The sequence below is a fragment of the Pseudophryne corroboree genome, chromosome 7, assembly GCF_028390025.1.
Source record: "Pseudophryne corroboree isolate aPseCor3 chromosome 7, aPseCor3.hap2, whole genome shotgun sequence".
NCBI classification, from domain to species: domain Eukaryota; kingdom Metazoa; phylum Chordata; class Amphibia; order Anura; family Myobatrachidae; genus Pseudophryne; species Pseudophryne corroboree.
In genome coordinates this window covers 352,581,669-352,594,826 of record NC_086450.1, presented here as the reverse complement: position 1 = coordinate 352,594,826, position 13,158 = coordinate 352,581,669, and the positions used below count along the sequence as shown (strand labels likewise).

The 13,158-nt window shown below is 44.1% G+C and overlaps 1 protein-coding gene across 1 annotated transcript in view; it reads right to left on the bottom strand.

Annotated features, from left to right (window-relative positions):
* Positions 1–9,651: 9,651 nt before the first annotated feature.
* Positions 9,652–13,158, bottom strand: part of LOC134943685 (uromodulin-like) — a 91,318-nt gene continuing 87,811 nt past the window's right edge. Inside the window, exons 14-15 of the mRNA XM_063932394.1 lie at positions 11,139–11,165; positions 9,652–9,735 (exon numbers count right to left, since the gene is read on the bottom strand). Of these exons, the coding sequence (XP_063788464.1) occupies positions 9,674–9,735; positions 11,139–11,165 (89 nt within the window). The 3' untranslated portion in view covers positions 9,652–9,673. The remainder of the gene's footprint in view (positions 9,736–11,138; positions 11,166–13,158) is intronic.

Genomic DNA, 13,158 nt, shown 5'->3' with positions numbered 1-13,158 from the left:
ACACAGTCGGAGGGATCATGTGATCAGGACTGAATGGTGCAGTAAATATAAGATACTTTCTTTGCTTGTTCCTATACAAAATAATAATTTGAAAGTTGTAATCCCTAAGGCATTAGGTAAAATTGCCATAAAAGTTTTTGTAGGTGTTTTTTTGACGGATAGGCTCATTTGGTTGATGGATGACACACAGCTTCCATGTATTTTACAAAATTAAGGAAGTATATAATAGTCTTCCGGGACACACTAGGGCTATGCTTCTGATGAAGATGAGTGACCTTCCCCAGTAAAATGCATTAAGCCATACTACCTACCTGGATTTATGCCACATCATACATCTGGATTCCTGCTCTTGACTAAGCTATCTACTCTATCATTACAGGATTACAATACACCTCCATTGGACCTGACGCCTGCAGCCTATGGATACCTAGTGGACTACCTATACAGCCTGCCAACTCTGCAGTTTATTGCTAAAGAGACTGTATAGGACAGCTATCCACATTCTGGTAACTCTTTGCTGCTTTACTGGATTTACAAACAGATATGGTAAAAACCCTAAAGTAGATACATTCAGGAGCTAATATTGTGGCGTGTTATCTTTTAATGAGATTTATTGAATTTCCCACCTTTTGTATTTTTTATATATATTTCTATTACTGTATTTTAATATATTTATGTGTTTTTATTTCTAATCCCTTATCTAATTTATACTGTAGTTGTAGCGCTAGTCATTTAGTTTTTTTCTACTTTTACATTTGTGTCAAGCATTGACTGACAACTTTTGACCAAGAAATCAAAAGCGATGACCTGGCCAGAATAGAATAATTCTGTAATAACATAAACATACAATATTAGATCAATACATACTTGGAAACTCCTAGGCACTACCTCTATTTATTAGATGTACTGTTTTCCATACCATTATATTATTACCCAAATCATTACAGACTACAGATACTCTTATTAAAAAAATGTGTTTAACTAAAGAAAGATTACTAACAAAAATTATTACCCTAACTGCTCACTAACAGCAGCACTCTATGGATAGGTGCACACCAGCACAGTTAAGAAGACCGTGTGTGTGATCATGTGATGCTCTCTCTCTCCTGTCAGGGGTTCCCATAAGGGAGGATGAGAGTCGTCAGCAGTGACTCCTGAGCAGCTACAGCAAATCACTGTTCTTGCAAAGAAACAACCTATTGTCACCCCTGACAGAATCTGAAGATTCTGGGAGATTTGACCTACAAAGCAAGGCAGCAGGAGATTTATGACTGAAATAGAAGCCTCCCGCAAGATGCGTTAGGGTAGACAACTATGAAGCAATACTCTGCCTATAAGATTCTGCAAAGTAATATTGTATAGTTTGTGATAGTGCAGTTTGGCAAATATCTTTAGACTGCGTGGGTCACCTTCTACCACTTCAAACTCCACATTGTGTGACCTTCTCTGCAGATGATGATTATCTGAATGATTCAAAACAGCTGTATTTTGACAAGACACAAAGCCAGAAAACTGCAACTGGAATTCATGGAATCTCCTACAAAGGTTATTTCTGTCTGTCATAATAATAATAAAACAAAAAAAATAATAGGATTTGAAATACCTACAGGTAAATCCTTTTCTCGTTGTCCATAAGGGATATAGGGGACAGATTAGTATGATGGGGTATAGATGGATCAAAGGAGCCAGTGCACTTTAAATTTCTTCAACTGGGTGTGCTGGCTCCTCCCCTCTATGCCTCCTGCTACAGGTCAGTTATAGGTAAAACAGTGCCCGAAGGAGAATGACATACTTGAGAGCAGGAACATAACAACAATAAGTGTGGTGAGATTTACACACCAGCACACCAAAACATAACCAGGCCAGCAACATTAACAGCAACAGCTGAACAGGTAACACCTAACAGAGAACCTGCAGAAAGTCACCGCACAGAGGCGGGTGCCCAATATCCATTATGGACTATGAGAAAAGGATTTACCGGTAGGTATTTAAAATCCTATTTTCTCTAGCATCCATAAGGGATATTGGGGACAGATTAGTATGATGGGGATGTCCCAAAACTTCTAAAATGGGTGGGAACGTGCGGAGACATCTGCAGCACCGCCTGCCCAAACTGGGTATCCTCTTTGGCCAGGGTATCAAATTTGTAGAACTTCACAAAGGTGTTCTTCCCCGACCAGGTAGCAGCTCGGCACAGTTGGAGGGCTGAGACTCCACGGGCAGCCACCCAGGAAGACCCCACCGATCTCGTAGTGTTGGCCTTCAGAGACTGTGGAACAGTTACGGCTGCCGACACATAGGCCTGTTGGATAGTAAGCCTAATCCAAACGAGCAATAGACTGCTTTGAAGCAGGACAACCCTTTTTCCACGCATCATAAAGCACGAACAAGGAATCCATCTTTCTGATCCGAGCCGCCCTCTTGACATAGATTTTCAAGGCTCGCACTGCATCCAATGCCTCTGGAGGGGCACAAGTGCCAGAACTGGACGGAATCACAATGGGTCGATTCAAGTGAAACGCGGAGTCCACCTTCGGCAGGAACTGCTGTCTAGTCCTGAGCTCCACTCTATTCTCGTAAAAGACCAAGTAGGGACTTTTACACGAAAAGGCCCCTAATTCTGAGACACGTCTAGCAGAAGCCAGGGCCAGTAACATCACCGTCTTCCATATGAGGTCCTTGTCTACTACCGTCATCAGAGTTTCAAACCAGGAGGACAGTAGAAAGCGTAACACCACATCCAAATCCGAAGGTGCCGTAGGCGGCACAAATGGAGGTTGTATGTGAAGCACCCCTTGCAAGAAGGTCTAAACTTCTGGCAGGAGAGCCAACTTCTTCTGGAAGAAGACGGAAAGAGCTGAAATCTGGACCTTAATGGATCCAAGACATAAGCTTTTATTCACTCCAGCCTGCAGGAAACAAAGGAATCTCCCCAAGTGGAATTCCGCAGATGGATGTATGCATTCCTCGCACCAAGATACATATTTCCGCCAGATATGATGATAGCATTTTAATGTCACAGGTTTCCTGGCTTGCACCATAGTGGCAATGACCTTTGTGGAAAGCCCTTTGTGAGCTAGGATGTTCCAGTCAACATCCATGCCGTCAAACGAAGCTGCCGTAAGTCTGAGTAGATGAACAGTCGTTGCTGAAGAAGATCTTGCTGAAGAAGATCTCTTCTTAAGGGTCCTCTACGGACATGTACAGAAGAGCCGCATACCACGCTCTTCGGGGCCAATCCGGGGCAATCAAGATTGCCTGTACTCCTTGATGCCTGATCCTCTTGAGTATCCTGGGGATCAATGGAATCGGAGGAAATAGGTAGACCAGCTGGTAAGGCCACTGTGCTTGCCTGAGAGTCTCTGGTTCACAAGCAATAGCAACAAAGCTTCTTGTTGAGGCGAGGGGCCATCATGTCGATCTGTGGGCAGCCTCACCTGTCGATGATCTGTTGAAACACATCAGGGTGTAATCCCCACTCCCCTGGGTGGAGATCGTGACGACTGAGGAAGTCCGTTTCCCAGTTGTCCTCCCCCGGAATGAAGATTGTGGACAGTGCTCTTGCATTTCTTTCCACCCCGAACAGTATTCTTGACACTTCTTAAATGCAGGATCAGCTTTTTGTCCCTCCTTGTTGATTAATGTATGCCACAGCAGTGGCATTGTCCAACTAAACCTGGATCGCCCAATCCCGGAGTAGACGGAAGGCCTGAACCAGAGCATTGTAGATGGCCCAAAGTTCCGGGATGTTGATCGTAAGGAGAGCTTCTTGGGCAGACCACCTGCCCTGGAACTACACCCCCTGGGTGACAGATCCCCATCCTCTCAGACTCGCATCTGTCATGAGGAGGATCCAATCCTGAATCCCACAGCGTCGACCTTCCAGCAGGCTGGAAGACTGTAGCCACCACAGGAGTGAAATCCTGGCCTGGGGTGACAGTCGAATCATCTGTTGCATCTGAAGATGGGAACTAGACCACTTGTTCAGGATATCCAATGGGAACGGTCTGGCATGAAACCTTCCGAACTGTATCGCCTCGTACGAGGCCACCATCTTTCCCAACAATTTTATGCAAAGATGAATGGATACTCGAGCAGATCGGAACACCATGTGAACCATTTCTTGAAGTGTTCTCTCATATTCCTCTGGGAGGAACACTTCTGTGCTACAGTATCCAGGAGCATCCCCAGAAACAGGAGCCGCTGAGACAGTTCCAGGTGGGACTTCTGCAGATTGAGGATTCACCCGTGGTGAGACAGAAGTTGGATAGTGCGATCTGTATGGAGCAATAGAAATTCCCTGGAACTCGCTTTTATTAGTAGATCATCCAGGTATGAAATTACGTTGACCCCCCTGGACCCAGAGCTGAAACATAATTTCCACCATCACCTACGTGAACACCCTTGGAGCTGTAGACAGGCCAAAGGGTAATGCCTGAAACTGGTAGTGATCATTCAGTGGAGTGAACCACAGATAGGCCTGATGAGGAGGCCAAATTGGGATATGGAGGTAAGCGTCCTTGATATCCAGGGACACTAGGAATTCCTGTTGTTCCAGGCCTGCTATCACTGCTCTCAACGATTCCATCTTGAATTTGAAAACCTTCAGGTAAGGATTCAAGGACTTCAGATTCAGAATGGGTCTCACAGACCCGTCTGGTTTTGGCAATGACCGGTCTTTGAGCTACACCTGCAGCTGTGTAAATAGATTTCAGAGTGGTCTCAATTTTCCTATCTGCCGGGTCCTTTACCGTAAAGGAGCCCGGAGCAGGGAGTACCGCCTTTTTAGAAAGGCAAGAGACTGAGACGTCTACTGCTGGAGACTCTTCCCAGAATTTCCTACCTTCAGGGGCAAAGGGGAATGTATGCAAAAATCCGTTTGGACACCTGATATTTTTTATCTGGATTCTTCCAGGCTATTTTAAATAAATCATCCAATTCCTTGGATTCAGGAAATGTTATTGTCAGTTTGTCTTGTGGGAATAAAAATGACTGCTGATTATATCCTACAGGGGAAGCTTTAACACATCCCGAATAGCCAATATGAGGGGTTCAATAACCTGTGTAGGGGTGGAATCCCCACCTATGTGGTCCACATCATCCCCATCATCCTGTCATCCTATCATCATCGGTATCTGATAGAAGTGCAGGTAAACACATTTTTGTGCACCTGTAGTGGACAGGGGGGATGTTTAGCAGCTAGATTTGCCACTGCTTGTTGCAGTTCCTGAGTCTTATTGGCATTTGCAGTGAGTTGAGATGATATATCAGACATCATAGGAGGGCTCTTGACTCTCCCCCACATTGTTATCAGCATTTTGTGATGAATGACTACACTGCTCACATTAGATTGAGCCAGATGAGCTAGGGGAAAATCTAGCATTACACACACTGCATAACTTCTGGTTTATCCTTGTGAAAAGAAAAACAGGCATAATACACATACAACACAGCCTGAAATACAATACCAGCCTGCCCTATTGCATGTGAGAGGTGACACAGGAGAGAGGACACCAGCGCACCCAAAGCTGCACAGTCCCAGTGAGGCTGTCAGCATTTTACATATACATAACCAACAGTGAGACTGTCTTATGAAAATTCCCTCAGAGGAATGTTATTTGTGCACAATATAGCAGCTCTCCCCCTCTACACCCGGTACCAGTGATCCAGCGTGTGACCGTTATGGAGGAGCTGTGTGAGGCTGCTGCTGCTGATGCAGAGGAAGGTGCCAAAATGCAGCTGAGCCTGCTCTGATGTAGCTCAGCCCCCTGCCATGGCACCAGAGCTACTGTGTAATCTTTATACTGGCCATGTCTCCTAAGTGTTTGTAGCCTCACATAAATGCTTGGTACAAGTTATATTGGCCAGTCTCACAGCGGGTCCCCCACAGGAGGGACTTGTACACCTCACCCGCGCTTCTGCTGCACAGAGAACCGGGGGCCCCCGTTAGCGGGGTCCCTGGTGTGTGCTCACCACCGATGATCACCTTCAGGCAGTGTTAGGGGTGTGCGGTGCGGCATGCTGTGGCTGCGACAGCCAAGGCTCCATGCCCCGCTGAACAAACAGCCCCTCAGGATGGTGGGAAGCGGCTCTGCACATTTAATAGGCCGGTGACCCCACCCCCACCCTCCGGCGCAGGTATGCTGTTGCCCAAACAGCATGCCGAAAGAAATAAAAGATTAAAAGAATTTGAAGAAAAACTCTGGAGCTTGCAGAATGTGCATCCTCTCCTGAGGGCACTTTTTTCTAAACTGACCTGTAGGAGGCAGAATAGAGGGGAGGAGACAGCACACCCAGTTGAAGAAATTTAAAGTGCACTGGCTCCTTTGGACCCATCTATACCCCATCATACTAATCTGTCCCCAATATCCCTTATGGATGCTAGAGAAAATAGGATTTTAAATACCTACCGGTAAATCCTTTTCTCATAGTCCATAATGGATATTGGGCACCCGCCTCTGTGCGGTGACTTTCTGCAGGTTCTCTGTTAGGTGTTACCTGTTCAGCTGTTGCTGTTAATGTTGCTGGCCTGGTTATGTTTTGGTGTGCTGGTGTGTAAATCTCACCACACTTATTGTTGTTATGTTCCTGCTCTCAAGTATGTCATTCTCCTTCGGGCACTGTTTTACCTATAACTGACCTGTAGCAGGAGGCATAGAGGGGAGGAGCCAGCACACCCAGTTGAAGAAATTTAAAGTGCACTGGCTCCTTTGATCCATCTATACCCCATCATACTAATCTGTCCCCTATATCCCTTATGGACAACGAGAAAAGGATTTACCTGTAGGTATTTCAAATCCTATTATTTTTTTTGTTTTATTATTATTATGACAGACAGAAATAACCTTTGTAGGAGATTCCATGAATTCCAGTTGCAGTTTTCTGGCTTTGTGTCTTGTCAAAATACAGCTGTTTTGAATCATTCAGATAATCATCATCTGCAGAGAAGGTCACACAATGTGGAGTTTGAAGTGGTAGAAGGTGACCCACGCAGTCTAAAGATATTTGCCAAACTGCACTATCACAAACTATACAATATTACTTTGCAGAATCTTATAGGCAGAGTATTGCTTCATAGTTGTCTACCCTAACGCATCTTGCGGGAGGCTTCTATTTCAGTCATAAATCTCCTGCTGCCTTGCTTTGTAGGTCAAATCTCCCAGAATCTTCAGATTCTGTCAGGGGTGACAATAGGTTGTTTCTTTGCAAGAACAGTGATTTGCTGTAGCTGCTCAGGAGTCACTGCTGACGACTCTCATCCTCCCTTATGGGAACCCCTGACAGGAGACCCATCTATACCCCATCATACTAATCTGTCCCCAATATCCCTTATGGATGCTAGAGAAAATACTAATTTGACAAATATCAGCTTTATTACAGCTATTATGTAAAGATACATTGATCACTTAAAAAATCCTACTTTGATGAATCATTATAGATGGACTGAGTTCTTGGCAACAAGCCATCTCTCCAATCCAGGTATTTTGGGGTTCCTAGAGGCAGTTCCACTATTCATAACATGGGTGTGTGATTTATTATGAAAAAGCTGGCAAAGGACCTTATTTAGTAAGGATTGCAATTTTTGCTAAAAAGCAGTTACTGCGATCAAATAGTTGCTGTCCGGAAATTGAGAAAAAATGCCCATTGCAGAAATTGCGAATGCATCTCAATATGTGGGCTGATCGTAAAACCATATGCAATTTCTGTAACATCAAAGATTTTTCCTATCTGCGCCAGGAAAGGTCATCCACAATTCTTGTGACACAAGAGGCTGGAAGTGGTCATCGCTGATGTCAGAGGCCCTCCTTTAAAACGCGTGGGCGCGCCTGCATTTTTTCAGACACACCCAGAAAATGGCAGGTTTCTGCTCAGAAACGCTGGCTTCCGGTCAGTCAAATAGCATCTGTATTGCAATCATGAGGTGCGATTCGCAAATTTTGAAATCCTTAGTGAATAAGGTCCAAAGTGTACAACTCATACTTGCCTACTTTTGAAAAAGCATTTCAGGGAGATTGTGAAAGTAACACCTATCAGTGCGGACATGTTCTGCTACATCTGAGAGGCGTGTCATGAAAATGACTTACATCCAAATGTAAATGAGCCCCAAAGTTAGTAAGAGTTACTTGTTGAAGAAAATACTCTTATATTTTGCAGGATTTGTTTGTGTATTCTGTTTTACAAAAGGCTCCATATACTGTAAGTGTCCTCAAGAAACCTTTAAAATACATGTAGCCATAGGGATCATTGTGCCTTATAACCAATACAGGGAAATGGCACTGATGATACCATTTAAATGTATGTATCTATGATTTCTTTTTTTCAGGGAGATTGAGGGACCATTCAGGGAGTGAGGGAGATTGCTACTATTTTAGGGAGTCTCCTACAGAATGAGGGAGGATAGGCAACTATGGCACAACTCCTTTAACTCACAATGGTAAGCAAACAACACAATAGATTCAGGTGGCCTAACAGCTGCAGCAGTAACTCTTGCAGTACTCTATGAACACTATTCAGTGGTATGAATAACCTGTACTATAATTGAGGGATTTTAAAATAGAGATACATAGAATACATAACATAAATTAATGAGTCTCTAACGGTATTGTGAAGTACAGTAGTAATCAGGGCAGCCATCAGGGGGGGACTGTGGGGACTGGTGTCCAGGCCCTTACAGAGAGGGAGCCCACCCCTGGCTCCTACGGCCAATACCATGAGAGCTGTGAAACAACAGTGGGTGAGATACGCAGGGAAGACTTCTTAAAACAAGCCTTCTCTGTGTATCAGCTCTCTGTGAACCGTTCCTGTAGGGCCGCAATGCTCCACCCATATGTAGTGTCACAATGTATGACATCACATAGAGGTGGAGCGATGCGGCAGAATATTTGTTTGGGTAGTAGGGGACCTGTCTATTTTGTAAGTCCTGGGCCCCACAATTTCTGATGGCAGCCCTGGTAGTAATTATAAGTCCTATTACCCATACTTAATTTTGGAGGCTGTCCTCCAGGAGCTCTTAGAAGAGGTGGACCAGGGTGTTGGTGTGGAGGGCATGATGACGCAACTTATATCATCAAATGCAGTGATTCGCCACCAGGGCTAAATGGCATTATTTACCGCATCATCACTTCTCCATCCCACCTACTCTATCTGGAGTCCTGAAGAAGTTAACAAAATTCTTGTGTCCACTGGATAGTCTGAGAGTATTTTACTATTCCCAGGTGAGTGATCTGAAAATTATGGATGTTATTAATGTAAATGCTAGGAAATATTTTGAATGTAGGACCTTCAATGTGATTCTTCATTTTATTGATCTTTTAACAGTTTCTGGATTGCAGAGGCTACACAGAAAACTGGTGATGCCTACTTCCCTCCCCCGAGCAATGTAGCCTGTGATCATAAATGTTATTAACATTCATTCTGAGACCAATGCTGCACAGATGTAGCCAGGCTCAGCTTCGCTGCAATAAAGCAATTGTGAAAATTGTGCCCTCAAATGGGCGCGTACGCATTGCAGTACAGCTGAGCCTGACTACATCTGTACAGTACATCGTACACACACGTTATATAGAAAAAATACACAAACATCACTTTACTTTTGATTCTATTTTATGTAGGACAAAAAAAGATTATATAAATGTAATGCATATCATGCAAAGCCATTGTTGTGCTGGAGATATTAAAAAAAATGAACCAGTAGAAAGAGAACAAGTCCGAGAAGAGCACAGGTAGGACGTGTGCCTGAAAAATAAGAAGAAATTTTATCATCACTGGGAATGCTGCCTGCAATGTTTATCATAACATGTTCTAGGTATTATTCCCTTATAGAGAGCTATGCAGAGGCATTTCTAGAGAGGAGAGAAAATGAGTGACGCTGCTCATTTTCACCCTTCCTGAGCGTTGTTGCTCAATTTCTCGGCAAGTGTGTATGCCATCACCGACCAGCAATGCGCGGCCCCGTGGGTCGTTAATGACCCTCGCTGTCGGCCGTGCAGGCAGCTGAATTTGGACTGTCGTCAAAGAGCTGCCTGCACAGCCCGGCCGCTGTGTGACGTCATATGCTTTACAGTGACATCTACGCTTATGACTGAAGAGGAGCAACTGGGCTGAAATGGTGCATTCTCATGCCGGCAAAGCTTCCTGAGGGTGTGTAGATGGAACTGCAGGCTATGCACACTTGGACATAAGCACAAAAACACCAGTGTAGAGGAGTATTGTATGCACGTAATATAGGGTATGTGCGAATGAGCACTGATAATGATGATTAGTAGCAAACCAAACATATTATTATTATTATTATTATTATTATTACCACCAGTTATTTATATAGCGCACACATATTCCGCAGCGCTTTTACAGAGAGAATATTTGGCCATTCACATCAGTCCCTGCCCCAGTGGAGCTTACAATCTATATTCCCTATCACATGTACACACACACACATTCATGCTAGGGTTAATTTTCTTGGGAGCCAATTAACCTAGCAGTATATTTTTGGATTGTGGGAGGAAACCGGAGTACCCGGAGGAAACCCACGCAAGTACGGGGAGAATATACAAACTCCACACCGTTAAGGCCATGGTGGGAATCGAACCCATGACCTCAGTGCTGTGAGGCAGTAATGCTAACCATTACACCATCCGTACTGCCTCACATACATATAGGGTACAGGAACACAACAAGATCGCTGGAAATTATATTGCATGGGGCTATCCAATTTACCCCAATAAGCCAGCGCTTATCGCTGATGCTCGCGGATTATGCTTCGCATGCCTCAAGCATGCAAAGCATAATCCGGAATAAGTGCCTCTTAAACCCGCAATAAGTGCTGCAAAAATAGATAGGTCCACGGCTTTTTGCAGGACCTATGTATTTTTACGTGATAAACACCCGTTTTTCACACAACCTAATTGGATAAGGGTGATAAATAAAACGCAGAAAGCACTTGCTATTACGGCAATATCGCGGGTAACTGTTTAGCTAAAACTGCAGCAGCGGATATGCAAACCAAAAATCAATGTTGTCTGAAGGTGAGATAGAAAATCTAAGAGAACCACCTTTTTTTTATTTTATTTGCTTTTAACAAGATTAATCAAAGAGGAACATATTCCCCAGTTTTATAAAATGGAAGTAGACATGCTTACCAACAGAGCCAGAAGGTGTAGGTGAATCTGTAAAACAATACATGTTCTGTAAGTATAGTACAGTATATAATTTGTGAGAAAACTGAACGCAGCATCCTTTATGTGGGTAGTTTACTGTATGTTACAGGTTACAGCATAGGTGTGCGCAGGGAGGGTGCCTGGTGCGCACAGGCACCCCCTAATGTCTGGCACCCCAATCTCACATGCCTGATGCAGGGATCGCCGAGCAGGCTGATTACTGTCCCCTCTACACTGCACCCTGCAGGACTGCATTACTGACCGGATGCCTGGGTTAATCAAAGGTGCCACTGCCACCGACTTTCAAACTCCCGACTCCACCTCCATGTACAAAAACAGCATGATGTGATGTGATTACGTCATGCTGCTCACACACCCACCCATCACACCCGCCACATGCCCACCTCTCTCCTTCTATGCTATGCCAACGCCAGCCACTGATGAGGATCAGCATGCAGCCAGCGTTCCTCTTAGGAAGACAAATTCAATACTGGCAGGTGGTCGGCAGCAACATTGACACGTCACTCGTTTTTCCAGCAGCAGCAGTACTAGTCTGCGACTGTCAGTGTCAGTGAGAGACTGACTTGTAAGTAAACTGCTGCAGTTTGCAGGGGAAAGAGAGGGTGAGCCAGACCAGGCTGAGGAGGAGCAGTGTAATTGCAGTGAGTGCCATCTGGGGTGTTTGTTTGGTGTACACCACAACATCTGACAATGTATCTGCTTTAATAGGATTGGTACAAGGGTGGATATTTTATATGCGTTGACCATCAGTAGGTGCTATACATGCCCAAAAGGCGGTACTATACACACCCCAGGCTCCGACGGTGCACCCCCTAATAAAATGTGCTGCGCATGCCAGTGGGTTACAGCCTAATTACCCCGAAACCATTCTCTTGCACCCATGTACACATATTACCTGCCACCATGTACTGTCTATGGGCCGTAGGACCCTACAATACTGTCACACAAATGTACCCAACTGACACCCACTAGCTTCTTGTTAGTCAGAAGGGTCAAAATTCACAAACCATCTGCCAAAAGGTTAATACATTAACTCTATTACACAAATGTAACTTCTAGCCAACACTATGCTCTGTACTTGTTAACAGTTAACACACCAGCATTCAAAGAGCTAGTACAGAGTGTCCTAGCAGCATAGGGTTAATACAGCCAAGCTACCATATCACACAGTTAGCATGGTCAAGCAACATTTCTCTTCATAATAAGCCTATAGATGCAAAAGAGAAGCAATAAACTTATTAAAGTGTACAGTTTTACCATTGTTTTGGGCCGATCTCAGTCCAACATCTTAATCACTAATATTTTTATACAGTAACCTCACAAGTTGTTATACATTGGGGCGCTTTTTTTTTTTTTTTTTTTAGAAGATTGAGAATTTTGCAAAAATTACATTAGTCTTTTTATTCCTTCTTACAAAGCAAATTCAGTCATAAAAATCATAACTTACTCTCCTGCAGCCCTCCACCATCTCTCCACATGCTTCCTGCCATCCACCAACCAGCAGCCATTCACTGGCTGCAGGCTGGTAGGCAGGTAGTACAGTAATTCACTATCAGAGCAGCTGGGCAGCATTCTCTATCTGCCTCCTAAGAAGCTCCGGAGGCACCATTCTGCCTCTGCTCGAAGGCCCCTACAATCGTGGAACCCTGGGCAACAGTAAGTCCATACGGTGAGATGGCTCTGCCGTGCTGATAATTTTATAGTTACAGATAGTGGGAAATATATTTGAAATTCCCAAGAAAAGTTTCTGTCTCGTCTCTTTTTACTAAGACCTCTTCTAGCAACCAAGCAAAGTAGTTTATTATAAAGATCCCCGAGGAAGTTGACAATTCCAAACAGATCATCCTTCATAATTTGGAAGTTCTTATATGATACACATATTTATATTTTATGCATATACAAGATTTTAATCCCATAAGTCTTATATTAAACCTGAAATACTACACTATGGGGGTCATTCCACGAAACTCCGCCGCCCGAG